Genomic DNA, 27662 nt, shown 5'->3' with positions numbered 1-27662 from the left:
ATGTCACTTGGAAGTCACTCACATGTAAGTCACACTGAAATCAAATAACTGATGAAGTCCCTCACAGAAATTCTGAGACCCCAGGATCCAGCCTGTAAAATGAACAATGGCGCATGGAGACCTGACATTCATTGTGGTCTAAAAACATTAAAAGACTCAAAGCCTACAACAGAAAATTATGAGAGTCGTTAGAGTGGCAGAAGTTTATTGCACAGTCAAATATAGACTCGGCTATTCCATGTATTAAAGTCTACAGCTTTAATAACGCTGACTCTTAAGTTCTACAAAATTTTACAATATTTAACAGCAGAAAATTTCTATTTCTAAACAGAAGTTAGTAGATACAACTCTATTTCAAAATATTTTCACTATATAATAGACACCCCCCCCACCCCCCCACCCACAGGGAATATATTCTGAGACCCCTAGCAAATGTCCCAAACCAGACAGAACCCCATCCGCGCATCTTCACTTGAAGGGCCTGATGGCTTCTCTGGTCCAAATTCCAGCATCGCTGCTCTTGTACTTTGAGGCCGTTAGGAAGGGTGACTTGGACAAGCACTGAGACACTGAAACAGCTGATCCGATAACCAAGAGAGCTACTAAGTGACTAACAGACAGGCAGCACACAGAGGGAAGACACTGGATACAAGGATGGTTCACGTCCTGGACCAGACGGAGCAGGTCAGTGTGACCTTTCATCGCACTATCCAGAACGGCATGCAATTTATAACTTGTAAGTTGTTTATTTATGGAATTTTCCATTTTAAACTTTTCAGACTGTGGTTGAACGTAGGTAAATGAAATAGCAGAAAGGGAAACCGCAGATAAGGGGGCTGCTCCTGTGATGCCTCTTCCCTGTAAGTGAAGTTACTAGGACGAAGTGCCACCAAGCAAATGTTCAAGTCATGTAAAGCACTGGTACTCTGAACAAACATGTTATATAAAGAAAAAAACCAAACTGATATAAATCTTGACCGCATTAAATGTTCCATTGACCTCAAATTTAAAATTTCAGTACTGTTTTATTAGCTATATTCTCCGAATAGGTAAAACATAGCATATGTAGTGAAGACTCGGTTTTTAGTAACTTTCAATCTTTTAGACCAAGGGCCTTAATCTTTGACTGGTTTTCTAAATTCTCAACGATATTTTTCAGATAATCTTCATCTTTTAAAAAATAAACATATAATTCTCTTTCCATCTGATGCAGTTTATTAGATGCCAACATTTTTCTTTTTGTCTTCACATCAGCAAGAATATCAGTAAGATGATGATTTAGCTTATTCAGTTGGGACTCAACTTGATGAAACTGCTCTGTTAACTCCTAAAAGGAAAATAAAAATGTTTTTAATGCAAGCACTCTATTTGTAATACCAGTTATGAATTTTAAATATAATTTAATAAAAGGAATATAAACCATATTCCCACATTCACAGAATTTTATAAAACAATTATCTATTGGATCAAGATAAAAAGTAACATGAGTTTTAAAAAATTAATCACTGCCACCACTTCACACCCATTAGGATGGCTACTATATTTTTTTTTTTAAAGGAAAATAAAAGTCTATGTAAGGATAAGGAGAAACTGGAACCCTTGTGCATTGCTAGTGGGAATGTAAAAAGATGCAGCTGCTATGGAAAAGTTCAACAATTTCTCAAAAAGTTAAACATAGAATTACCGTATGATCCAGCAATTCCACTCCTAGGTATGTACCCAAAAGAAACGAAACCAGGGACTCAGATAGTTGTACACCAATGCACAGAGCAGCATTATTCACAACAGCCAAAAGGTGGAAACAACGCAAGTGTCCTCCAACAAATGACCCGATTAACAAAATGTAGTGTATACATACAATGCAATTATTATTCAGGCATTAAAAGGAATAAAATTCTGATACACGCTACAAAAGTGGATGAAACTTAAGGACATTATGCTGTGATAAGCCAAACACAAAAGAATAAATACTGTATAACTCCACTTATATGAGGTATCTAAAGTAAACAAATCCAGAGATAGAAAAATGGAAGACAGGTTACCACAGTCTGGGAAGGAGGAGTGGGGATTGAAGGATGGAAAAGTTCTGGAAATGTATACATAGTGGTCATAGTCACACACTGTGAATGTACTTAACAACACTGAATTGTACACTTAAAAATTGTAAATTTTCACATTTTGTGTATTTTACCACAAATAATTATTTAAAAAAAAATTTTTTTTTTTTTTTTACTTACTAGGATTTTTAAAGTCATTAAAAGAAAAAAACAACTAATCACAAGCCTTCCACAGTTTCAAGAAAAGGTAGGCTAGTTATTCAAATCAATCCTCCCATAGGAAAAAAATGTAAAAGGCAGAGTATTTTAAAAATCAAACAAAAGCTTTCTAAAAGCAACAAAGAGATAACAAAACATTAAAAAGGAACTGGAAGGCCAATAAAACCACCCAGATTGGTAAGGGAGCCCAGGAGCAGCTACACTCCAGGGGAACTGCCAATCTAAGAAAACTGGAACCCAGCCCTGGCTGGTGTGGTCAGTGGACTGAGTGCTGGACTGCGAACTAAAGGGTCACCAGTTTGATTCCCAGTCAGAGCACATGCCTGAGCTGCAGCTCAAGTCCTCAGCTGGGGACGTGCATGAGGCAATCAACTGATGTTTCTCTTGCACATTGATATTTCCCTTCCTTTCTTTCTCTTTCCCTTCCACTCTCTCTAAAAATAAATAAAAATAAAATCTAAAGAAAGAAAATTGGAACCCATTATTTTTTTTTTCAAAGATCAATGTGTGGTTGCCTCTCACACACCCCCAACCGGGGACCCGGCTCGCAACCCAGGCCTGTGCCCTGACTGGGAATCGAACCGGGGACCCTCTGGCTCGCAGGCTGGTGCTCAATCCACTGAGCCACACCAGCCAGGGCCTGGAACCCATGATTCTTGAGACAAAGTAAGTGGGAGAAAAATCCAAGTCTAAGGTCCATGGAAGGTGGGAGGTCAAACAGAAGCACCTGTTTATACTACACTAAGGACTCCAAAGACACCAATCAATCCTAAGAGCAGGCTGAGCCAGTGTGGAAGGGCCCTTGGTTAGAATTATGCCCCAGAGAGGAACCGTTTAGGTCCTCCAAAGACTCAGACTGAGTCCAGTTTAAGGTTCAGAACTGATAGTGCCTATACATCCAAAAGAGACAGGAAGGCAAAAACGTTTTAAGGACCATTTATTCATAACGAGAGCTTCCCCTCACCAAAAAAAGTGTTTTTATCAATTTAGTAATTCAGACAGGCAAAAATATATAAAATTAGAACCCTACTTCATGTCATAAACTCCTGGTGGATTAAAGAACTAAAATTGAACAGTGTAACCTTTCGATAAAATAAAAGGGATTATCATTATGATGTTAAAGGCAAAACAAGATATAAAAAAGAGCAACCATAAAGAGGGAGAAATGACATCAAAATTAAAATCCTAAAAAAAACCCAACAACAAAAAAACTATTAAAAGGACAAAAGACAAGCCACAAAATAGCTAGTAAAATATATATACACACACACATAAATAACAAAGCATTGGCATTTAAAATATGTAAGTATCTCCTACCAATGATTTCTCTTAAGAACCCAAAACAGAGGAGATAAGCAAATTTCAGAAAAAGACGGTTAGTAAACTGAAAGGAAGCTCAGCTTCCCTCATAATAAGGGAAATGCACATCACAACACCAGTGGGATGCTACTCTGTACCCACAGATGGAGACAGAGGTTCAATAAGACGACGCTTTGCGATGAACAGGGTACCGATGAGCAGCATCTCTTAGACACGGCTGGCACAACAGGGCACAACCACTCTGGAAAACAATGTGATAGATGCTGTGAAATGGAACCTGTGACCCAGTAATTTCACTTCTGAGCGAGAGAACAAGTGTGTGTGTTTGTGTGTGTGTGTGTGTACATGTACATACATACACATGAATGTGCAACTATGAGACAAGCAACAAGACTATCCATAGTGTGATCTACAAGAGCAAAAGCTGGGAAGAACACAGATGTCAACAGAACAGAGAATTAAATCATGGAGTTTCACACAATGGAATACTAAATATATAAAGGAGAAAACCACAAGTGAGCTACAGCTTTGCATTTATCAACAGGGATGAATCTCAAAATCATTAAAAACAATCAAGTTACTAAATAACACATACAAAATAACATGGATGTAAAGTTCAAAATCATACAGTACTAAATATAGTCTAGGAATATAAACGTCTAATATAACTACAAACGAAAGCAAGCAAATGATAAAATTAAGCTAAGTGGTCACTCCTTGAAGAAGGGAGGGGTAGAGGAGCCTGCTGTCACTAAGTGTACGTGGCATTACATTCTTGAAATGTAATTTCAACAATGTAATGCCAATCCTCTATTTGCAAGATACGTGAAAAAAATACAGGGGCAGTTTTTTTATTTTAAAAATTCTTAGCAATAGCATTATATTTCCTTTTATATCTGAAATACTTTATAAATTTTAAAAGCTTTGTGTACACTATCAAAACTGAAAAACATTTATATGTGAAAATGATGAGATTTTTTTAAAGCATTTTAATTACTATGGAAAGCACCCACCTGATCACTAAGCAAAAGCTGGTTTCCTCCTTGATACAAAACATCACAAAGCAAGTCAACATCATTATTCAGTTTGGACAGAAAGGAAGAATGTTCTTGAGCAGATGTTGCCAACTGATCTTGCACTAAAGAAACATCTTGTTTTAATTTTTCAGCCACTTCCTCCAGGTGTCGATGGGTTATAAACAATTCTTTTTTCTTATTCTCTCCTTCTAAAAGTTGATAAAGCCTAATATGAAAATAAAAATTAGAGAAAAAAAATCCTCAAGTCAGTATAGTTTTCAAAATTATAATCCACTGTACTGGGGCATCTTTGTGGATAACTAACAACTTAAAAATATTCATCTGTCTGCTGTTAAACCAAGCGGCTGAAAGAATATTCTCATTAGAGAAATCTATATTCAAATTACTTTATCTGAATACCCATTTTCCTATAGAGAAACAAAATAAAATTCTCCTTTACTTTGTCATTAACCTACTTCAAACAAAGTACATTTGAGAGCTACCTTCCAAGAAAACACTTCACAGAATACAATTAAGTTTTGGCGGTTATATAAGACTTAGGTCAAGTCAACCGGAGACTTAATTTTCACATTAATATCTACCTACGTTAAAGGACTGTGGTGGATCTATTATTTTTTTTTTGATTTTACTTATTTATTTTTAGAGAGAGTAGAAGGGAGGGAGAGAAACATCAATATGTGAGAAACGTCAATTAGTTGCATCTCATGTGCCCCAACAGGAAGTGTGGTCCACAACCCAGACATGTGCCCTGACTGGGAATCGAACCTGCAACCTTCTGGTTCACGGATTGGTACTCAATCTACTGAACCACACCAGCCAGGGCAGATTGTGGTGGATTTAAAAGAGGTAATTTGAAAATATAAAAAAATGTAAAATGTTAAAAAAGAAAACACTGAAGAACTACATAAATAATGATAGTGAACTTGCTACTCTAGTCTTGTCTATAACTGGTTGACAAATTAAATTCCTAATGAGCTATGAGGCCACTTCAACATTTCAAACATTAATGGCAGAAAACTCCTACTGGGCAAATAAAAAATTGAGAGGCAGCACTTTCTACACACATCTGACAAAAAAGGTCTGCTCTTTTTCTTAAAATTAAAAATATACGTGTACACAATATATATTTATGTATATATTTATATATATTTTAATTATTTTACCAAGTTGCAACAGACTCCCTAGAACTGGTTCAAGCCCAAGGCTGTCAATTCTGTCCTTGTGGGCTGAAACTACACAATTCCAGGGGACACCATTCACATAAGTCATGATGTCAATGCCACCCTCTGAAATTGTGCAATGAGGCAGCCCTATCTACGCGTCTCATTTCATTAACACAAAAAAATAAAAGGTTAGATGATTTCCCCCTTGTCCTAGAGAAAAATCAGGACTAGGATCCAGATTTTTGAGGCCTTTGACTATTTCAGCCTTCCAATTGTGGTATCCCTACTCCATCAAATTTCTTAAGACATGCAGAAAGGTGGGGAGCGAGCAGTCTCTCTCACCGATTCACCTGACTCGACACAGATCTGAGGTCTTCTCCCCTCTACCCGCGCCTTCTCGCCGTCTCCCAAGGCAGTGCCTACTGCACACTGAGCTGCATGCTGACGTCCTGCTGTAGTTACGCTCCTGCCCTAAGTCTAAGACATCTAAACATCGGTGTTAAAAGGTGAGGAAGACCTGGTACACTCATGCCTCCAACCCGGTCCTCTCAGCTCTACAAAAGCCACTTCCGCGTTTGACATATACGGTAGAGAGATCAAAAATTACAAAGGAAAATACAGCGTGTGAAAGTGGGAGCATAAAAAGGCCAAAGTGGAACGAAAGCGCTCTCCAGCCTTCCGCACTTCGGTTCGAGCCCTCCAGCACTCCACACAGGGAGGGTGACTGCCCGCGGCAGGAGCGACGCCGGTGCGCACCTGTGCGTGGACTCGTCCCTGCTGTCGATGGGCCTCCGCGGGTTTCCCTGCTGCGCCGCCGCCGGGTCAGCCAGCGCCTCCAGCCGCCGGCGGAGGGCCGCGTTACTCTGACTCAGCTCTCGCACCAGGCCCTCCAGGCGGCGGTGCACGGCGCGCTGCTTCCTCAGCTCAATCTCGAACGATAACTGCAGGAGCTCGAAGGACGCCTTCTGCGCGACCAGCTGCCGCAGCACGAGCTCCTGCCGGGCCGAGTACTGGTCCTGCCTGGCAATCTGCAGGTCGAAGTCCCCCCCGACCACCGGCATGTGCAGCAGCTGGGCGCTCTCTCGGACCGCGGCGGGCAGGGTGTCTGCTTTCACGCGGGCGATCCGCTCCTCCAGCTCCCGAACCCGACCGTGCAGGCCGGAAACCCTGGCGTCCAGGTGCTCTCTCCCGAGCGCCTGCGCAGAGGGGAGCTACGTCTCACACTGCGTGCGCCGGGCCTGAGGTCCTGCAGCCGCTCTCGCCGGCCGGCTCAGCCTAGCAGGGCGCGTGCTCGGGAATGAACACCAGCTCCCATTCGCAGAAGCCACAGCCGCAGGGCAAGCGCGCGCCTCGGGCCCGTCTCAGGCTGAGCCACCCCGGCAGCCTCCGCGCCCGCCCCGCCCGCGGCCCGGCCCCTCCGCACGGCAGCGCGGTCACGGCCCCGTTCTCAGACCTCGGCGTGAGAGGCCGAGCCGAGGCAAACGCGGGGCTCCGGCACACGGACGCCCGTGTCGGCAGCCGGTCCGGCGGCGTGGCCGGGCTGCCGTCACCGTTTCCGTCCCTGGTCCCCACGAGCACAGGGTCCGCGGGAAACGCTGGCCCACGTCAGGGCCGAGCCCGGAGGGCCGCCCCGCGCCCGCGCCCACCCGGCGTCCCGCCCGTCGTGCCCGTACGCACCGTGGCCGCCGGGCCGCGCAGGCGCTCCTCCAGCCACTCGGCCGCCGCCCGCAGGCCCGCGCCGCTCGCCTGCAGCAGCGCCAGCTGGTGCCGCGCGCACCCGTAAGCCATGCGCAGCGCCGCCGTCTCCCGCCGCGTCTCCCGCAGCGCCGCCTCATCGTCTCCGCAGGCCGCCGCGGGCGCGTGCAGCAGCCGGAGGCGCTCCTCGCCAGGGCTGGGCGCTGCGGCCTGCGCGCCGCGGGAGAGCCAGCTGCGGGCGAACTCGGTCAGCGCCGCCGTGCCGCGCTCCTCCTGGCCCAGGTAGCCCTCCAACGGCAGCTGGAACAGGAACACCCGCGGGCCCGGGCCCGGAGGCGCGAGCAGCGCCCGCAGCTGCGCGGCGACGTCCGCCACGGCCCGCACGTCCGCCGTCAGCTTGGCGCTCGCGGCCGCCAGCGCCGCCCGGCTCTGCCTCAGCTTCCTGGCGGCGGCCTCGTCGGCCCCGGGCGCCGTCCCCGCCGTCGCCAGCGGGCAGCGGCCGCGGCGCTGCAGCCGGAGATCCCTCAGCGCCCGCAGCGCGCGCACCTCGCGCTCCAAGGCCTCGAGCTCCCGCTCCCGCCGCGCCGGCGCCCGTGCAGGGGCCCGCCCGCAGGTGGCCAGCGCCTCCTCCAGCGCCGCCCCGTCCAGCAGCGGCCGGCCCGCCGCGCGCAGGCGCTCGCACGCCCGCAGCTCCTCCTCGGACAGCACGTTGCGCTCGCTCACGGCGCCGCAGAACCAGCGCAGGAAGGCCGCGGGCGCGCCCGGCTCGAACAGCCAGTCGAAGTCCTCCCCGTGGAGCGCGTCTGCGCGGGGGTAGCCGATGCGTTTCAGCGTCGCCACAAAGTCGGCACCGGAGCTCATGGCGCGGCGGCCCCGGGCGGCGGTGCGGGCGTGGGGGAAGGCGCCGGACACAGAGACCCTGCCTGTGCGCTGCGGCCGCGGGAGGGGCCGCGTCAGACGCCTGCGCGCTTTCTCCTGGGCGGGGGAGAGAGAGCAGTCAGGGCGGCGGGCGACGGGCGGGGGGCACGGGGGGCGGCGGGGGGGGCGGGGGGGACGGGGAGCGGCGGGGGAGAGAGAGCAGTCAGGCCGGCAGCGGCGGGGGACGGCGGGAGGACGGGGAGCGGCGGGGGGGGGGGGGGGGGGGCGGCGGGGGGCGGGGAGCGGCGGGGGGGCGGGGCACGGGAAGCGGCGGGGGACGGCGGGAGGACGGGGAGCGGCGGGGGACGGCGGGAGGACGGGGAGCGGCGGGGGGGGGGCGGCGGGGGGCGGGGGGGGGACGGGGAGCGGCGGGGGGACGGCGGGAAGACGAGGAGCGGCGGGGGGGCGGGGGGGCGGGGGGACGGGGAGCATCGGAAGCCCCCCCACCCCCGGAAGGCCCGTCTCCCCACGGACGGCGGCCCGTCTGCGACGATATACTCCTCCCGGGCGGGAACACTGACGCCCACGGGCCGCGACCTCTGAGGACGCCCGAGAGCAACTCACCTCAGCGCCCGGCCCGGCCCCCGCCGTCCGCATGGGGCCGCCGCCGGGACACCGCGCTCACAGCCGAGCACGACCCTCCCGCGCACGCGTGCCGGGGCCCGACCGTCATTACGTGAGCCGTTCCCCCGGGGGTCCCGCGACAGCGCCCCGCGCCGGCTCCAGGGCGGCGACGCGCCGAGCGGCCCGAAGAGGAAACGCGGGCTCCGCGCCCGCCAGTCCCGGAACGCACGGGCGCTTCCCGAACGGCTCCACGAACGCCGCCGGCCCCGCGCCGAGCCCCCGGCCCCGCCCCGGTGCGGTCCCGGCTTCCCGACCGGAGGCCTCAGCGCCGCGCGGGCGCTCCTCGCCCAGCTGAGGGGAGTCCTCAGGGGCGCCCGGAAGGAGGAGGCGGCAGCGGGCGATCGGCGCCACCCCCACGGCGCCCAGCACTGCAAGGCCGGCGGCGCTCACCTTTGGAGGACCCGCTGCTGCTCCGGCTCCCGCTTCCTCCGCTGCCGCCGCCGCGCTCCGCGCCTCGCACTGCCTCACGGGAGCGCGTCACAGCGCGTGCGCTGAGAACTCAGTCGGGGGACCGTCTGCGCAGGCGCCGAATCGGGAGACGGAGGGCGCAGGGGGCGGGCGACGACTTGCAGGGCGGAAGCTGATTGGCTTCCTGCTTCGGGGGCGGGGACGGGGGCGGGGCCGAGGCCGAGGCGCCTTGGGTCGGAGAAGAGGTCCTGGGAGGGTTTGGCTTTGACGCCCTGCAGCCGTCGAGCCCGTACCTTTCCGGGTCGACAGGCTCCTCCGCTCATCAGCTTTCTGCACTTCCGCGCCCCAACCCGTGCCCCCTAGTGACAGGCTTCTCAGGGTCAGCGCCGCCGAGAGCGCGCTCCCTGGGGGAGGTCGTGGGAGTGAGCCGGTCGTGGGTCTGAAGCGATCGGAGCACCGCCTGGTGGTCCTGTTTCGGTGCCCGCTTTACAGTCTCTTGCGATGAACATTATTTCGCCAAAGCAGTGTGAGGATCAGCCCTCGCCTGACCGCTAAGCAAAAGCTGACTTTCCTCCACAATCCCATTTTCCAAACATCTTTCCGAGGCGTCGTGAACTCGATGTGCACCGCTGTTTCTAGAAGGTGCCAGAAACAGGCGCTTGTGGGCAATGAAGGGAACGGCGCTGAAACGGGGGGGGGGGGGGGGGGGGCAAGTTCCATGAAACCTGATTGATGCCTCCGTCCCTGATGGACCCAGTTCTTGGGAGTTCTCATTCTGTTGGACGGGACTCATTTACATCTTTACCAGATCGAAATCGGTTTTTCACTTACCGATCTCCTACAAATCACGCCTGATTATGCAAGGTTTCCTCCGCATCCCCAGCATCAAAGGACTAAGGCGGCTTGGTAGGCAATGTCCTGGTCTAGTGTGACATTGGAACGGCATACGGCTTTCTGCACCATTTTTCGTAATATGTTTAAGGAGAGAAGAAAAGCTGTTCTAAGGCAGGTATCACAAATCGAGTTGAAGATGCTGTTAATCCTTCATTTGCTTTATTATTTTATTCTTTTAGGCAGCAAAGCCTGAAATGATCTGAACAACAAACATAGTTGGGGCGGGGGGCGGGGTCACTGGGCGGTGCCCTGCCTGCAGTGGAGGATGAGATAGGTCCTGCAGGTGAGCTTCCAGGCTGGGTTAGAGCTGTGGACCAGGAGGGCCCCCTGAGCCAACCCCGGGGACAGGGATGCGGCAGATGAGAGCTCCGTCGCCTTGCAGGCAGGAAATGAAGGCTGTGCAGGCAGTGCCTTCGAGAGATTGTGCTGAGGAGGCAAAGATTGAAGGACAGAGAAGCAGCAGCAAGACATGAGATGAGGGGGGGGTGGGAGTGCAGAGCTGGGGGAGGGTTTGGGTTTTGTTTTGTTTTAGGATGGGAGGAACTTGGGGATATTTATAGACTGTGAGGAGGAACTTAGAGGAGAGGAGGATGCCAGGAAGGAAAGGGGCTACTTTATAGAGATCCCTGGGGGACAGGAAGGTGAGCCCCCAAGCACATGAAGTTGTTCTAGAAGCCCACTTTTCCTAGTGACTCCCAGGTCATTTCCTGTGCCCACAAATTCTCCATGTGATTTTGAGTTACTGACCATAGTCATTGTTTCAAAGATGCTAGTGGGGCCAAAAAAGAAAAACCATAAAAATATAAAGTAAAAAAATCAATGGTAGTAACCCCCAAAGCACAAAAAACAAACACAACAGGTTCAACTATCCACACTTGAAAAGTTTTCTTTGCAAACTTATTAGGGCATTTCTGCCCTTGAGGTCACATCTGGAATTTAAGAAAGCAAATATGTTACACTTATTTCCAGGACAAGCTCTCTTTCCTCCAATCAAAATCACTTGCGGGTTCCGTGGGGGTACTTCCCGAGTCAAGAGCAAAAGAGAACCCAGGATTGAATCCCCCCTCAGAAAGCCCAGGGGACTGTAACAGACTAAACAGACCCGAGAAGAGCTGTAGGATCAAGTGCTTTCGTTTGCTTTTTCTCCTTCCTACAGGAATCTTTGTTCTACCAATGTTAAAAAGTCCTTTAGGTTTTGGACGGCGTCAGAACTCAGCTGTGCTTAATCTATAGCATGATGTTAAAGATTGTCTGCATTTAGATGTTATCTTCAGTGATGATGGCAGGACCACATTCTTCAAGCAAAGGGGAGTGGGGCCGTGTCCAAGCAGAGGAGTGACATTCTGAGACTTGTGTTGGAAGCCTGATTCTCCACTACCAGAAGTGACAAAAGGAGACAAGAGGCTGGTGCAGGGAGGCTCTGGTGCACCGGAGACGGGAGGGAGCTGACTCAGGGTACCTGGGACACAGGGGCAGAGAGCAGCCCCAAGAGCATACACCTGGGCCTGCTGGCCAGAGGGCGTGTGTCTGCAGGCGACGCTTCTTCCTATTAATCCTTCCCATGCGGGGTGGGAGGAGGGTGGGAGAGGAGTTTGTCTCCCAACGTCCAGCTGCCAAGATGACGGAGTCAGGTGTCCCTCCTAGGGGTGACTTTCTTGAAGCCAGGCCTGAAGTATGGAGACGGAATTTGTGCCGAGCGCAGCTCCTAGAGCCCTCCTGACCTCAGTAAACATGCTGGTGACTAAGTCACTGACATCGGGAACTCAAGTGCGCCCCTTTACATTGGAACCCAGCTGCATTACCAGTAGGAAGTCCTTTGTTTCCTAAGGGTGCCCTCAGGGGGACCCACACAGGCTCAAGAGGCCAGAATATAGCTGCTAATGGAGGGAGAGGAACTCAGATCCCCCAAAGACACCCCCAAACCTCCTGCGGGTCCCCTCGAGCCATCTCCAGTTTGTGTGGCAGCCCCATTCTGGCTGGCCAGCTCTCCCCTGCTCTGGGCAGGCCTTTCCTCCCCCGCTGTCCTCTGCCGACACCACACCGTTTCATACACCACGCTGCAGGTCCTGGGGATGGGAGTCAGGGGCCACGTCTAGGCTATTCTGGGGGCACTGAAGACAGGTCCAGGAGGATTTCTCGGGTGCATCCAGAGGACCAGCAGCTGCTATGCAGAATGGCCCACGGAGGCAAGCCAAGGGCACCCACCGAGGACACCTGGGCAGCCCGGAGCACCCAGGGCTGAGCTGTTCTCCGCAGGCAGCGCCCAGCTGCACAGCCAGAGGCAGTCTGAATGCCCGCAGCAGGGCCCCGACTGTCACAGGTGTGGGGGGGTGCGCTCCACCTCGTCTCCACCTTCATTCAAGTCCAGCTGTGACTGTCCGGGCAGGCAGCTATGATGGTGGTGTCTCATTAGTGCCAGTCGGACCATCTGGTGCCCCGAGAGCAAAGACCAGGGCCAGGGCAGTGAGAGCCGAGAGGCTCCCCACGGGGGCTAGAGGGGAGAGGGTCGAGCACAGTGATGGAAAGAACCGGAAGCCAGAGGGGAGAGGTATAAAAATCTGTATTTATATTACAAAGACAGAATGGTACAGCACAGTCCCTTCTGGCGAGCAGGTGGATGAGTGACCTGTCCCTCCAGTGAGGATCTTGTCATGTGCCCACCTGGCCAGCCCCAGACTCTGGCATGGAACCTGCCCTGGTGCCCTGGATGTGGCCCCAAGGTGGCTAGCCCGGGGAAAAGCAGAGGGTGGGGAGTGAGGGAGGCCCGCCTTGCCCAGCAGGTGGGAACTGTCTGGGGCAGGCAGGAGGGGGCCCTTAGGACCACGGTTGGGTGCAGGGCTCCATCTGCCCAGGAAAGCAGGCTTGGGCACGGGGCCCCTGAGACCCAATCTGCAGAGGTGGGCCCAAGACTCCGTGGAGGGAGAGCCTTCCTGCAGCCTCCCTCCAGCTGGGCCTACCTCAGGGTGGTAGCCAGGAGGGTGGGGGCCACCACCCAATGAAGGTGGGGGCCCAAACCTGAGTCTGGGGTTCCAGGATCTCAGCCACTGAGTGCTACAGTGGCCCACGTGGGCATGGGAGGGCAGGCGGGGAGACGGTACAGGCCCTCCCAGGGGCCCTGTTCTGGTCCCATTTGCTGTCCATGGGCCAGACAATGCTGAGGTGTGCTCTTAACAACCCAACATGGCCTCAGCGGGGCCTCTGTGTGTCCCTGGGCCACAGCCAACCTGTGCAGATGGCAGGGCGCTGGGCAAAGAGGGAATGGATGAGACTCTCCTAGCACCTGCCCTGGTCCCAAGGACCACCCATCACTTCAGGAAGGAGCAGTTGGGACCACAACACGCTGTGGTGGCCGGTGAGGCCAACTCCCCGGCCCACTCGGACAGCACTGCCTGAAAAGCCATGGGCAGAGCTGCCGGGACGGTGGGGGGCCGAGGGCCACAGCTGGTCATGGGGGCGGGTCTAAGGCCAGAGGTGGGAGCAGCACCTCCCAGGTGCTAGGGGTGGGGTGGGGACCCAGAACACAGGCCATCCTGGGGGCCTGACAGTGTGTCCTGAGGCAGGCTCCTAACTGCAGGTGTGCTCCCCCTGCTCAGGACGCAGGGTGCTTGGAAGGAACACTGCGTGGACATGCTTGGGCAGACGGGAGAAGCCCCCAGGGTCCCCCGGGCCCCCGGTGCAACTGGAAGGAGGTACCAACAGAAGTTTTCCTTATGACCCCAGCTCCAACCCCACAGGCCCGCTCTTCACCCATCATCCCGAGCCCCCAGGGCAGGTTCTGAGCCAGAGCTGCCTCCAGGGACCCCTCTGCCTCAGCCAGACCACCCGCCCTGGGCTGTCTGTTGCCATGACTGAGATAAACACACCCTGGAAATTGGTTACAACGCACCAGAGAGGAAGGCAGACATGGCTGTGAGTCAGCCACGCCCGCTACCTGCGGACTGCTGGGTGGTCCCTGGGGACAAGCACTTCAGCATGAAAGGCCAGGAGAAGCCTCGTGCTCAGGCCTGACCGCCCAGGGCGAACGCTGTCTTCGTCAGCTGCCAATGACTGAAGTCTGCAACCCTCACCCCCAGCAAGGGAGCAGGGAGGGTGCCGGCAGGGTACAGGTTAGCAGGCCCAGGACCTGGAGGCCAGGCTGCACAGTGGGTCCCTGCCAGCCATGGGGGAGGGCGACACTGGGGGCCGGGCATGGCTCCTCCTGCCAGGTGTCGGGAAGCAGCCCCTTGCCTGGCCTGCAGTCTCACTCCCAGGAAGGTGGGGCTGCTGGGGGCGGGGAGTGCTGCTGCATGGGGAGGGCCCAGGAGGGCACCTGCTGGGTAGGGTGTGTGCCTCCCGTGAGCCACAGGGAGGCACTGGTGATGGTGTTGGGGCGGGGCAGACGCAGGACCCAAGGCACACTAGACAATGGTGACAGACGGACGAGTCCCTGAGATGCTGGGTGGCTCCCACCCCATAGCAAACTAGGACGCAACGACTAGGAGAATAGAACAAACACCCCGTACAGGCAAGAGAGACGCACATGCTGGCAGCCCGCCCGCCGCCCAGAGGCCGGGCCTCTCTTCTCTTTTTAAAAGCAGTTCTTCTATTTCTGAGGAAAGCCTCTGTCCTGGCAGCACTGCTCTGGGCACTGCAGCCTTTTTGTGTGTTTGATTGAGTTTTTGTTTTTGTTTAAAAAGGGAGACCAGGAAGCCCCCTGAGGACCCAGTGGCTTCGATTCGCTGGACCCCAGCATATACTTCAGCCCCTGCTGGGAGGAGAAGCCTCCTTGCCAGTGCAGACTGGGCAGGTGAACGGGGGTGGGCGAGGGAGCCAGGCACAGGCCAGGGGCGAGCATCTGCTCAGGTGACCCCAGCACTTGTGCCCTTGGGGTCTGGTGACTGCTCGTATCTGCATGTGAGCATGTGTGTATGCACGGGCAGACGTGCCTAGGTGCATGTGTGTCCACCTGAGGGACCTAACAAAGCAGATGCTGCCCAGCCGGGTGTGGGGTGGCCCAGCCCTGGCTCCTGACCCCCTGGGCTGCAATGGCCCCACCCACCCTCCTGCCCCAGGGTGCTCACCCGAGTCCCGCCCTTCATGGGTCTCCTGTCCATGCTTCAGGAGCCTACGTGGACCAACAGATAGATGGACAGATGGATGGATGGAGAGCCACACCTTCCTTCCTTCCTTGGTCCACTTCTTTCTCCTGGGGTCCGGGGTGGGGTCTGAGCTCCCCACGGTGGTCATTAAGCCCCTCACACGGTGCCCGCCGAGGTTTGCAGCAATGACATTTAATACTTCTGGAATGATTAGGAATCTGAGAACAGACCATGGGTGGCTATGCTGGGCTCCTGGACTCGGGAGCTGCGCCCACCTCCCTGCAGGGGTCACTGCCCAACTGGGCGGGGCGGGTGGCGAGGTGGGCCCTGACCGGCGGGTGGGTGGAGGTGGGCAGCCCGGGCAGCCGCCGGAGCTTCCAGAGTGGCACAGCAGTGGCCGTGGCGAGGCTGGAGAGGACTGGAGGGCTGACACACTTGGCTGGGCGGCAGGCGGGCCGAGGCACGGAGGGCACCGGGCCTACGAGAGTGCAGGGCGGGCGGGCCGCCGGCAGGGGGGCCCGTAGCCGCTCTGCAGGCTGTAGTGGTCGTCCACGTCACTGTTGCTGCCAACACTGTCCAGCTCGCCGGGACCAAACTCCATGCCCTCTACGTCCACTTCTGGGGGGAGCAGAGGGTGTGGGGTCAGGCTCTGCGGGTGTGCCAGCGGGGCTGGGTCTCTGCCTTCCCTGGAGGAAGCAGAGGCTCCAGGGGTGGGGGTGCAGGAAAGACGGGGCTCCCGCTCCGTGGCTCAGTTAGGAACACAGCCCCCCAGCCTGGCGCCCGGCTGGGGCCCAGCTCTGGCCCTTGTGTGGGCATGTCCCCCGGCCACTGTGCCTTGCCTGAGTCATGCCGTTGCTTCTGCCACGGCACACAGGGGCTCAGGTAGTGTGGGGACACGCTGCCACGCGGACATCTGCTGCCACGGCTGTCTCCCCCAGCCCGCTCCCAGGCCGCTTCCCTGGCCAGCCCCACCCTCCCAGCTTCCCGCCTGGGGGCTGCACGGCGCCCGCGCCCACCTTGCTCCGAGTCGTCCGTCGAGATGGCGGAGCCCGTGCTGTCGGTGCGCACGCGCTCCAGGCTCTGCACAGACAATTGCTCCAGGCGCCGCTTCAGGAAGCGGTGTTCCCGCTGCAGCTGCTCCTTGATGCTCAGTGCCCTGCGGTCCTGCTCCTCCAGTTTCTGGGGACAGGGGAGGCTGTGAGCCTGGGGGCCCCCTCCCCCACACTGAGGCCTGGGCAGGCTCCCCATTCCCCACCTGGTCTATACCCAGGGCCACAGGGTGCTCAGCCCCACAGGCCCCAAAGGCAGGTGCACTCCTGCCTCACCCCAACTAGGGGTTACCCTAGGTACCACCTCCCAGCTCTGGGCTCAGCTCCAGAAGGCGCATAACCCCCAGCCGACCTGGACAAACCAAGTCACGTGTGGGCCTGAAGCCCTGGGACCGCGCCACGCAGCCTCCCAGACGACAGCGCCGCCACTGGCCGCTCTCCGGTGCCCCGCGGTGCCTGCCCTCCTGGCCCCCTCACCCTCTCCACACCTCCCGGCTCTGATCGCACCCCAGGGAGCCTCTGTGCCTCTGCCAAGCTCCTGTTGCCCTGCCTGTGGGCACCCGTTCCTGTGCCTCTGCAGGTCCCAGAGACCCTGCAGGGACTGAAACTACCCTGGGTGGTTCTGGTATCGTGGGACCCCAAAACCAGCCGCACTCTGTCTCAGACCAGCCATACCCACTGCCAGTGCTTGGCCCCCAGAGCTCCCCCACTGCAGGGCATCCACTTTCTGTGGGCCCCCCAGCATTGGAGGCCCTCTGCCCTCGTGGCCCCACCTCTCCTTCCAGCTCCTTTTCATACCCCAGGACTCTGGAGAGCCATCCATCACCCACCCTCACCTTCCCCAGCCCCACCCCCACCCAACGAAGCCCAGCACGTGCCCATGACCCCCTCGTCCCTCCTAAGCTCCTGTCGCTGCTCGCCCCCACGCTGAGACCCCCAGGCCCCCGATGTGCATCTGCCGGCAGCTCCCGGCCCCGCCCTCAGGCTCTGCGGTCACGCGCCCTGCGTGCACACGGCCGGGCAGGGTCACACAGGGCGGTGGCCGAGGCTGTGGCCCTGCTCACCTTGATGTGCGTCTTGGCGCGCTTAAGGAGGCTCAGCGTGGTGTGGCGGGTGCTGTCGGGGCCCAGAGGCACCAGCTGCTTCAGCTGCTCCAGGTAGAGCCTGAGTCTGGCTCGTCTGCAAGAGCCAGAGACAGAGCCGTCAGGCAGGGCGGCCTGGCCCTCGGCAGTGGCAGCAGAGAGGCCGGAGGGCTGGGGGAGGGCGGGAGGCGGCCAGCGGGAGTGCCCTCAGGCCTGTGAGGGTCCCTGTCCGAGCTCCCGAGCTCCCTTCCCGTGGGGCCGGCAGCGCCCCAGGCCTTGGGCAGTCTGGCCCCCAGGGCTCTCCAGACGCCCCAGCAGAAGAGGACCTGCGGCAGGGCCCGTGTGTTCGGCCGGCCCCCACGGTGTCCCAGAGCTTGGGAGTGCCACGGTCAGGCCCTGCCGTCACCGCCCTCCACAGCGTGGTCTGTGGGTGGGTGGCAGCCCGGAGGAGGTGGGGAGGCACAGTGCACGGGGCTGGTCAGGCCACTCCCAGAGGTCGGGGGCCACAGGCCAGATTTACGTCCCCTGCTTTGCCAGGTGCAGCGTGCTCGCTGGTCACTGCCATCACCACAGAAACAGGAGTCCATCGGGCCAGGCAGGGCCGAGGCATGGACGCCCCCACCGGCGCTGGCATCCCTGGGGAGACACTTCTTTCCGGACCTTGCCCCATGTCAGAGCCAACAAAAGCGGTTTTTCCGCCAGGTGGATGCGCAGGGCGCAGAGACCTGTCAGGCCCCCAGGCCACATGCCTGCACAGACGCTGCCTTTCCCGCTCATCTCGTCTGTGGAGGGCGGCGGGCAGGGGGACAGCTAAAGCTCACCCCAAAGCACACCCTGGCCCCTGAGATGCCGCAGCAGGGGGCCTGCCTGCCCCTGCAGGCTGCTGTGCTGTTTCCGCTCAGGCTACACTCTCAGATGAGGAGCCGGGAGGCCAAGGGGCCTGGGCACCCCCACTGGCCCTGATCCCCCTTCACCCCCGCTCCCTACAGTCCAAAGCCTCAGAGACCCCGGAGGCCAACGGGCAGACGGCACCACCTCTGGACAGAGGGCGCCCAAAGCCCAGGCCTGTCTGTCATCCATACCGACGAGGCACCTTCCCCTCCCAGTTCCCTGGGGCCTGGAAGTTCTCTGGAGGAAGCCAAGTCAGACCTTAGGAAGAACTTCCAAGACACAGGATAGAGGCTGCACTGGGCCAGTCAAGAGGCCAAGAGGAGCAGGGCCCGGCAGCCTGGACCCTGGGGGGCCCGTCTGCAGAACAGGCCCTGGGCTCTGCCCCCAGGCGGAGGCTCTTCAGAGGTGAGCCCCTGCCCCACACGGACACAGGGCTAGGGGCAGGGCACGCTGGCAGGCTCCAGAACTCAGGGCCCCAGAGTCCAGAGACCTCGACCTCCCCACCTCCATGGGCACCAGGGTGCTGCTCCCCCCGTGGAGGACGGGCCAGAACTGTACAGGGCTGCGGCAGGCGGGAGGTTCCTGACCACCCGCTCCCACCTCGGGCCCCACCACCCACCACCCAGGGTGCGCGTTTCCCTCGTCCGCTCATTCCACAGCAAATGGCAAGTCTATCGTCAAGGCGCTCAGTACATGATCTTGGTGAAAAACCAGAAAATGCAAATGAGCAGGAAAAAAAATAAATGAAAAGTACCCCCAAATTCCACCCCCCGAGACAACCAACAGAACCATCATTTCCACATGTTCTACACTTTTGCATCATGAATGTAAGTGAAAAAGTTGGCCTACGGGACCACCTGTGTGACAAGCGGCCCGATGTTGTTTAATAAAAATATCAAACAGCAGACGCACACAAGAGACTCGACAGGACACAATGAAGAGCAGGAAGCACGCGTCTCCAGGTGAGGCGGTTGGCAATGTTTATTTCTTTGGTTTTGTGCTTTTTTTTTTTTTTTTTTTGTATTTTCCAGGTTTTCTATGCTAAAAAAAACATTACTTTTACAATCAGAAAAAGACACATTTGTACAAGAAAGAAAAAACAGCTAAAAGACAAATAACAGTGGAAAATATCTGCAATACACATAAAAGACAAACGGTTAGTATTTGTGATATTTTGAGCTCATACACAGCAAAAATGAAAAGAGGAATATCTCGATGTGGAAACGGGCAAAGGACACACACAGGCAAGTTGCAGAACACAGATGGCTAACCGGACACAGAGCTGACACCACCTCCCAGCTTCCAGGGCGTGAGAACTCGCCAAGGACCCGCAGCGCGTGGACCCCTCAGGCCCCACTGGCAGACACCAGTTCAGAAGGCCATCGCAGCCACTCAGACCTCTGACCCGCGTTTCTACGCGATTTGGGTCCCACAAAGCTACCCCCACATACACGACCTTTCTAGTTCACTGCAGCCCTGGCTGCGTTAACCGGTGGCCAGGCTAAGAAGCTGCAGTACAGCTGCCTGTCCTGCGCGGTGCCAGGGTGAGGAGGAGGAGGAGGAGGCCCAGGGACACAGGTGGGCCATGCTCAGGTCGTGCCAGGTGAAAGGTCAAGTGAGGAAATAGTGGATAACAAGGTCTTGTCCTTATCCAAGTTAGTACCCATGTGGAGGAAGAGGTCGAGGCAGGTTCAGCCTCCCCTCTGCCTAGGACGGAGGGGGTGGGGGCAGGCACAGAGGAAGTCCGTGAGCATCCGTGGCAGACATGAACCGTCTGCTCTAGAATCACAAAGCACACACTTCTCAAGAGACAAAGAGAGGCCGCCCGACTATATGGTGACGTGGCCTCCCGGCCCCAGGGGAGTTGGCTGTGGACCCTAGGCAGGCCCCCACACGTCTGTGCCCCAGTGTGCCACCCCTGTGGGGAGGGGGCATCCCCAGGACTTCCCTGGGCCGAAGGGTGCTCTCGCGAAGCCCCCTGTGAGGCGGCTGCGGTGCCCCGGCCCTCTGCCTGTGCCCTGCAGCGATCCCCAGCGTTCCTGGGAGCCTCGAGAACCCACTGCTTCCCGGAGGAACCCTGTGTGGCTTCAGGAGGCAGAGCCTGCGGGGGCAGCGGGGGGACGGTGGGGTGCAGATCGGACCGCCTTGGTGCCAGCAGTCACTGTGAATGCCCACAGCCCAGCCCTGGACACGGCCGTCCCAGCATCTCGCCAAAAGCCCTGCTCCTCCTCCGAGGCGAGGCCCCGGAGCTCCTGGCAGCGCCCCCCCGCACCCGAGGAGCGGGGCCGCGGTTGTGCACGCTGGGCGCCCGAGGCCTGGCTGGCACAGAAGCGGCGGCAGGGAAGCGCACTGGAGGAGGGAGTGAGCTTGCCCCCTTCTCCGCTCCTGTCCACCTGCCTTTTCTAGCTGTGAGGCTTATAAAGGCCGAGTGTGGCCATTCTGCTGGCGCCCACCCAGGACCCAGACACCATCTGTGTGCCAAGGAGAGGCGGCGGGGGCCTCGCTGAGGGCCTGGGCTGGGTCTGGGGCGAGCCCGGCTGCGCCACTGTGCGAAAGCTAAAGCCTGGAGCTGGGTCCGGGGGTCACCCTGTCTGGGACCACATGGCCTGCACGCCCACGCCCTCAGGCCTCTGGGGCGGCCCTCAAGCATCGGCCTGAGAGACTAGACTCACTAGACTCACTGGAGCTGCTGTCCCCGAGGCGGGTGGGAGGAGGGACTGGGCCAGCCAGGCCGGCTCAGAGCAGGTCCCCACAGCAGCACCATGGGCATGTTCCCAGGGATGACGATGCCCAGGGCCTGCCCCCTGGGGGCCAGCCGGGTGACCCAGCCAGGGCCTTCCTTCCTTCCTTGGGACAGCATACAGCCCTTCCTGTGGCTGGCGGCATCAGCACTGGGCAGCCTCAGGTACAGCTGTGGATGAGGTCCCCACCGGGGTCCCAAGCTGCAGGCCTGTGGGCTCCTCAGAGCTGTCTGCACCTGCCTACTGGCTGGCCAGGAACAGAGACCCCTACGCTAGGCAGGGAGACCTCAGGCTGCCTAACCAGCCTGCCTCTGTGTCTCTAAGGGGCTTCATGAGGCTCAGCCTAAGGGCAAGCTCTGAGAGAAGAAGGTCGCTGAGGCCAAGGCCAGGGTCAAGGGGCAGTTGCAGAGATCAAAGGCCACTGCTGGCCCTACTCAGAAGAGCTACCATACCCTGGCCACCCTCCCTCCCCCAATGACACCCCCTCTGTCGGCTGGCACTGAAAGGCTGTTCTAGGCACCACCCCCAGGAAGCCTTCCCCAGAGCGTCCCACGTGCCTGCCCCGGCTCCTGGGTCCACGCAAGGGCGCCCCCTCCCTGGCCTGGCTATCTGGGCCCTGCAGCTTCCCCACCTCCACGGCCTGAGAGCCCCTCAGGCACACGAGGCCACTCCAGGAAGTGCAGCTCCTCCAGAGAACAGGGCGTCCTGTCCCTGCCCGGCGCCCGCCCAGCACAGGCCTGATCCCAGGGGAGCGGAAGCTGGCCGTGGCCATCTGTGGGGGGGCGGGGGGGTGCAGGCAGAGAGCTGGCCAAGCTCCAAACCTCCCAGAGCAGGCCAGGAAGCTTCAACTGGGCTGCAGACCACCCCCGCCAACCCAAGAAGGGAAGAGAGAACTGGCCCATTACACAGATGAGGGCAAAGGTCAGGAGAACGCCTGGGCACAGCGTCCCCTGGGGCCCGTCTCTGGTCCTGGCATCAGGGATCCTGCCTGTGGGGCCTCCAGGTCCGCCCACAGCTCCCACTGGCAGTAAGACCAGCCCTGTGGGCACCCGCCTGCAGCACCTCATCCCTATGTCCAACAGTGGGAGGCGCAGGGCCCGGGGTGGCTGGGACTGGAGCTAGAAGACTGATTGGTGACTGTGCTGCCCTTCTCGCTTCTCAGTGACAAAGGTCGCCCTCCTCCAAGAAGACCCGAGTGGACCTAGCCCTGCAGCCAGAGGGTGGGCGTGAAGTGGGGTCCCCTGGATCCTGCCCTGGGCCAGAGCTTCCTCCAGGCCCATGTGGCCTGGGACTGGCTGCCTGTCCCATTGCCCTGCAAACAGGATGAGCAGGAGGCTCCTCGGAAGGTAGGGCCCAGCGCAGGAGGCATGAGACCCAAAGGGCTGGTCCCCCTGGACAAAGGCCAGCATCCTGAGGGCTAAAGATCTGCTCCCAAAGGGACACCTCCAGGGAAGTGGCCCTAACTGCCACAGCACAAGGGACTCTGCCCCAAGTCCTTGACCCCCTCACCTAGTTCTGGACCCAGGCAGAACCTCAGGCCTGGGCCCCTCGCCCTGCCTCCCAGCACAGGAGCGCCCAAGAACAGAGCCTGGCCTCTTCCTTCAAGACCGACCCGTCTGAGACGAGGGCACAGCCTGGCAGCTTGGCCAGCCATACCCCGACATGCGGGGCAACAGGCAGGGAGGCTGCCCTCAGCCAGGTATGTCAGGGAGCTTATGCCTAAGAGCCGAGGGTGGGGGACGGGGTCACTCACCTGTGCTTTTCTAGTTCGTTGTGTGAAGACCTGTTCAGAGAGACAGAGAAACAAAGGTCAGCCCACTGCCTGACACCAGCGCACAGGACGGCGGCTCGCTGAGGGCCCGGCACTGCCGACGCTGGCGGAGGTCTGGGCCCCAGGACGGCCCAGGGTGGCAGGCCCAAGCTGGTGAGCAGCTCTGCACCCAAGGCTGGGGGGCTGTGCGCCAGTGATAGGACAACCACACAGAGGGACAGCCGCATCCAGGGGTGCCCAGGGCTAACCAGCTCACTTGGTGAGACACGTGGCGCTCAGGCCTGCCCGAAGGACCAGGTCGCCTTCCAGGAAGGGCAGGCGAGGCCCAAGGACCCACAGTAGCCAGTGCTGAGGCTGACCCGCCCTGAGCGCCCAACGCCAGCGCTGAGCCGCTGCCTTCTCCGCTCGCCACTCCCTGCAGCCAGCAGTGTCCCCAGAGCCACCTGGGCCAGCCCAGAGGCCAGGGCTCTAGGGTAGAGGGTGGTCCTGTCCCGACATCACTGGCCGGAGCACCGCCCCAACCCTCAGGCTCCCACACATGCACAGTCACAGCCCATTGTGCCAGCAGGACACCCCTGACGGAGCAGACCCAGCCCCCGAGGGCCGCCCTGAGGCCTCTGAGACGTGGGTGCTTCTTGGGCCAGTGGAGAAAGAAGCTGGGCCTCCTCTTTCCTCCAGGACATGGGCTGGCAGAAAAGGTGACCCTGCACCCAAGGCTCGGCCTCTCAGGGTGAGTGGCCACATCAGCTGCTCGGGCCCTGCCCAGCTGGCCATGCAGATGCGGCAGAGAGTCCGGAGTGCTGCAGCGGGCAGTGCCATTGCCTGCCCTGCGGGACGGCAAGGCATCTCCACGTCACGCCCCTAGTCCAGGCAGTGACCTCTCATGCCACGCAGGGCTCCCAGGCCGGCCAGGCTGCCTCCCACGTGCACAGAGATCCAGGCCACATGGGGCAGCCCAGACCAAGCCCGACGTCTGGACCTTCTGCTGGCCTCTGCCTGCCTGCCTGCTCTAGGGACTCAGGAGGAGGCATCTCCTGTCCCCACCCTGCCTGCCTCTGCCACCTGCCATGGTTCGTGGCCCCACCAGGCCACTGGGGCCGAAGGCCCCCCCACCTTCCCTGGGGCAGCCGCCACAGGACTGCTTCCAGAACCAGCTTCCGGCGGCCTTGAGCACCTGCTGGTCACGTGGGCTGGGCAAGGCGCCTCCGAGCCTCCCAGGTCCAGGACAGGGCACAGCCACCAAGCTCCTGGCTGGCCTGGACCACAGAAGGGCAGTGTGGCTCTGTAATCTGCCCACTTGGAAGGGATGCTGGGGTCAGCAAGTGTCCTTCAACACAGAGAAGCCCACCCACCTACCCCTCTGGGGGAAGGGCATTGTCAGGAGCAGGGAATGGAGAGGGGCCCAGACACCTGGGGGAGCCTTGTGGGGAGATCTGTCACCTAGGTCCCAGGGGCACCCCGTTCTGAGTTATGCTTCCCACAGTGGCTTGGGGAGAGGTAGGACTCCCTGACCAGGACTACCCTAAACACGTCCCCTATGCCCCATGGTTTGCCCCTCTCGCCAACCCCGGAGGTAGCTCCTCTGCCCACTCTCCTGCGGGACTGGGCCCCAGCAGGCTGCCCCAGCCCCCTGCTGAGCTGCCGTCCCGAGAGCCCCACCACCCAGCCTTCCTCCCCTCGCAAGCGTGGGATGTCCCATCAAATCAGAACCCTGCTGCTCTAGGCCCTGCTCTGCCCCAGCCCTGGCCTGGGCTGGCTGAGGCCCAACTGGGCCAGAACAGGCTCGGGGGCTGTCTCTGTGAGCCCCGGCACCTCGGGAACGGGGGGAGCAGGGCTCGGCCCAGAGGAGCCACAGGGAGATGCATTCCAGTCCGGGAGACCCTCTCAGGCCCTCCCCAGCACCCTCAAGGTCTCCATCCTTGCAGAATGTGAAGACCAGGATCCCCCCTCGGAACAGGGGTCCCAGAGGCGGGAGGGTTACAGGTAGCTCAATCCCTCTGCGCCTGTTTCCATCACAGAATCAGGCGGATGTCAGTTAACATGTGCACAAGACACCAAGGCCACAGGAAGCACAGAGCATTGACTGTGACTCTGGTGGTCAGCCATGCCATGAGGGTCACACCCTGGGTTTCCCACAGGTGGCCGGGCACTTGCGATGGTGAGAGCCAACAGCAGGAGCCTGCTAGCTCACCGAAGAGGCCTAAGGCAATAACATACCCCCTCCCCCCAACACGAATGGACTTTCCCAAACTGTCCCCAGCAGGGGACCAGGGGCTGGGACTCAGAAGCACGTTGTCCGAAGCCACAGCAGATGGAGACTAAACCAATTCCTTGCCAGGCCCAGGGCACCAGGACATCACAGGAGATGGGTCCTCATGCCAGCCTTTCTGTTTCCCAAGAACAAGAAGGCCACAGGAATGAGCCGCACCCTCTGCCAAGGGGCCCCAGAGCCCCCCGCAAGTACAGCTCCCAGCCTGGTGACACGGCCCAGGCCAAAGTGGGCCCTGCGCAGTGCCAGGTGTGCTGCGGCTCTCTTGGTAGCCAGGAAAGGGGAACCCCATGAAAGCCCGAGCTGAAGGTCCCCACTACTCCCCAGCCAGGGATGCACACCCCAGCTTTAGGGCTTCTATAGCCTGGGTGGGGGTAGGGGGTCCTGGCATTAAAGGAAGCTGTGCAGCCTGCCCCCTCTTACTGTCCCCTTAGAAAGGACCTCCAGCCCCGAAGCAGGGCACTCCTGTCCTTGCTGCCAGTCTCACTTGTGGCAGGAGGCTGGCTGGGCAGGAGCGTGGGTACCAGTAGGTGGAAGAGTGTGGGTCAGGCCAGGGCCTCCCTGAGCCTTCTTTGTCCAGGCCCCTAGGATTGGGGAAACTCAGCCCAGCTGCAGAGCCCGGCCCTTGAGATGATCGGAGAGACGCGCCCCCCCCCACGCCCCCGGCAGCCCCAATGCTGGTCTGTACTGAGCCTCAGTTTCCCCGGACCCGAGGGGCACCGGCCAACGCCCACTGACAACTTTTTTGCCTGCCCGGAAAAGTCCAGAACAACTTGGGGGCGGGGAGCGGCTACGGGAGGAGACCCCGGTCGGCGGGGCTGTACGCGTGGCACTGTTTACGCGAGAGGCCGAGGAGGCGCGGCCCTCAGGAAGATGGCGACGGCACGGGCGGGGCCGGCCGGGCGGGGCTGAGGACGCGGCCCGGGCGCACCTCCTCCTCCAGGCTGGCCGCCGGGGCGCGCGGTGGCGGGCGGCGACCGGGCTGCAGGCCGGGGTTCGGGGCCGCAGAGGCACGTGGGAGTAAGGAAGCCCCGGGCCGGGAGGGGGCGGCCGCGCGGGGGGCGGTACCTGTTGTTCGGGGCCTTGCGCACCAGACCGGCCGCCTTTGTTTTCTTTCTGGAGAACTCGCCGTCGAAGGGCAGCACCGAGGCGTAGCCATGCTCGGCTTCTGCGGACAGACGGTGCGGTCAGCGGGCCCCGCCCCGGTCCCGGCCCTGCCGCCCGCCCGCCCGCGGCCCGGCGCACAAAGGGGCGCGGGCGCTACCTCGGTCTCTGCGCTCCAGGTACTCGGCCGCCTCCAGCAGGATCAGCAGGGAGTTCAGCTCCATCCTCCGACCCGCCTGCAACAGCCCGCGCGCTCCGGGTCGGCGGCGGCCGCTGCCCGGCCTGCTCCGGCCGGCTCCGCTCGCCGCCCGCCCCGCGCGCCCGGCGGCCCCACTGCCCAGACTCCCGCGGACTCCCCGAGCGCTCGGCCGCCACCCTCCGCTTCGGGCCCTCAAATTGACACTTAAGGGCGAGCGGCGGCCGTCGCAGCCAATGGGGACCGACACTCGCGCTCAGGGGGCGGGCGTTGGCCTAGTCAGAGGCCAATGGGAGCCGGCCGAACTCCTCGGGCCGGACCGAGAATGTTGACAGATGCAAAGCTGAGTTCGGATAGGCCCGCCGTGCTAGTAACAATTTAGAAGCTCAAGCTTAGCAACAGCACGTGGTGGCCCGGCCCCCGGGCTCGCTGACTGGCGGCCGGCGTGCATGTTAAGTAGGCGCCGAGTGCCGATTGGTCCAGAGCGGTCTATGTAAAACAGGGACCTCGAGCCAATGGCCGGCTGCAGGGCGCGCAGCCAATGAGGGCGCCGCGGCCAGACGCGTTGCCGAGAGGAAGCGGAGCGCTGGGAGATCGCTGGCTGCTCCACCGGGAGCGTGAGCCCGTTAGGGTGCGGGGAGCGTCCGGAGCGCCCCGCCGATCCCGATGTGCACAGCGTGCACAGGAGGAGCCCGGAGCCCCCGAGCTGTCTGCCACACTGGCTCCGCGGGATCACGGGGCCTCGCGGTGCCCTCGGGAGTACCGCGTGGGGCCGCAAACGACATGAGGCCCGGGCTTGGAGGAGGGGAGCAGTCAGCCTGGGAGCCAGATCTCCTTGAGGACATCAGCTGGGCCCCTGAGGCCCGGGCGTCTCTCAGATCTGTCCCGTGGACCCCAGAGCAGAGGAGGGGCGCGAGGTGTAGTGAAGGGGGCAGAGATCTGCCGCCACAGTCGGGAGCGCGCCTGCGTGACCGGAGGGTGGGGACTTCCCGAGAGGCAGGTGCTGGTCCCTCTGGCAAGGAAGCGCTTTCTGGGGAAGAGAGTTGCCCATGAGCTCCCAGCTGGCCTGGGGACCCCTGACGCCACGCTGGCCCCGTAAGGCCAGGGACTGGCTGCCCCAGACTGGCCCCAGTCCCCCTTGACCTT

The 27662-nt window shown here is 58.9% G+C and overlaps 2 protein-coding genes across 2 annotated transcripts; both read right to left on the bottom strand.

Moving 5' to 3' along the window:
* Positions 1-392: 392 nt before the first annotated feature.
* HAUS3 (HAUS augmin like complex subunit 3) lies at positions 393-8471 on the bottom strand. Its single transcript, XM_090267164.1, has 4 exons — positions 7474-8471; positions 6553-6992; positions 4610-4838; positions 393-1327 (listed from the first exon to the last, which is right to left on the bottom strand). Exons 1-4 carry the CDS (start codon positions 8350-8352, stop codon positions 1094-1096), a joined length of 1782 nt encoding a protein of 593 aa, XP_090123290.1. The 5' UTR covers positions 8353-8471; the 3' UTR covers positions 393-1093.
* Positions 8472-15589: 7118 nt separating this feature from the next.
* Positions 15590-26648, bottom strand: MXD4 (MAX dimerization protein 4). Its single transcript, XM_090267163.1, has 6 exons — positions 26481-26648; positions 26285-26384; positions 22930-22959; positions 17527-17641; positions 16430-16592; positions 15590-16031 (listed from the first exon to the last, which is right to left on the bottom strand). Exons 1-6 carry the CDS (start codon positions 26542-26544, stop codon positions 15892-15894), a joined length of 612 nt encoding a protein of 203 aa, XP_090123289.1. The 5' UTR covers positions 26545-26648; the 3' UTR covers positions 15590-15891.
* Positions 26649-27662: the final 1014 nt, after the last annotated feature.

Source organism: Furipterus horrens, unplaced genomic scaffold, assembly GCF_987537825.1.
Source record: "Furipterus horrens unplaced genomic scaffold, mFurHor1.1.pri manual_scaffold_2, whole genome shotgun sequence".
In the NCBI taxonomy this organism is placed as follows: domain Eukaryota; kingdom Metazoa; phylum Chordata; class Mammalia; order Chiroptera; family Furipteridae; genus Furipterus; species Furipterus horrens.
The sequence above is the reverse complement of the archived record's forward strand: the minus strand, read 5'-3'. Positions and strand labels throughout refer to the sequence as shown.

Excerpts from the sequence above, each read along its gene's own strand:
- MXD4 (XM_090267163.1), bottom strand. The coding sequence starts at position 26,544 with ATGGAGCTGAACTCCCTGCTGATCCTGCTGGAGGCGGCCGAGTACCTG. Across the intron at positions 26,385-26,480 it reads CCTGGAGCGCAGAGACCGAG|AAGCCGAGCATGGCTACGCC; the intron begins GTAGCGCCCGCG and ends GTCTGTCCGCAG. Across the intron at positions 16,593-17,526 it reads GCGCCAAGACGCACATCAAG|AAACTGGAGGAGCAGGACCG; the intron begins GTGAGCAGGGCC and ends CCCTGTCCCCAG.
- HAUS3 (XM_090267164.1), bottom strand. The coding sequence starts at position 8,352 with ATGAGCTCCGGTGCCGACTTTGTGGCGACGCTGAAACGCATCGGCTAC. Across the intron at positions 6,993-7,473 it reads TGCGCGGCCCGGCGGCCACG|GCGCTCGGGAGAGAGCACCT; the intron begins GTGCGTACGGGC and ends CCCTCTGCGCAG. Across the intron at positions 4,839-6,552 it reads AGGGACGAGTCCACGCACAG|GCTTTATCAACTTTTAGAAG; the intron begins GTGCGCACCGGC and ends TTTTCATATTAG.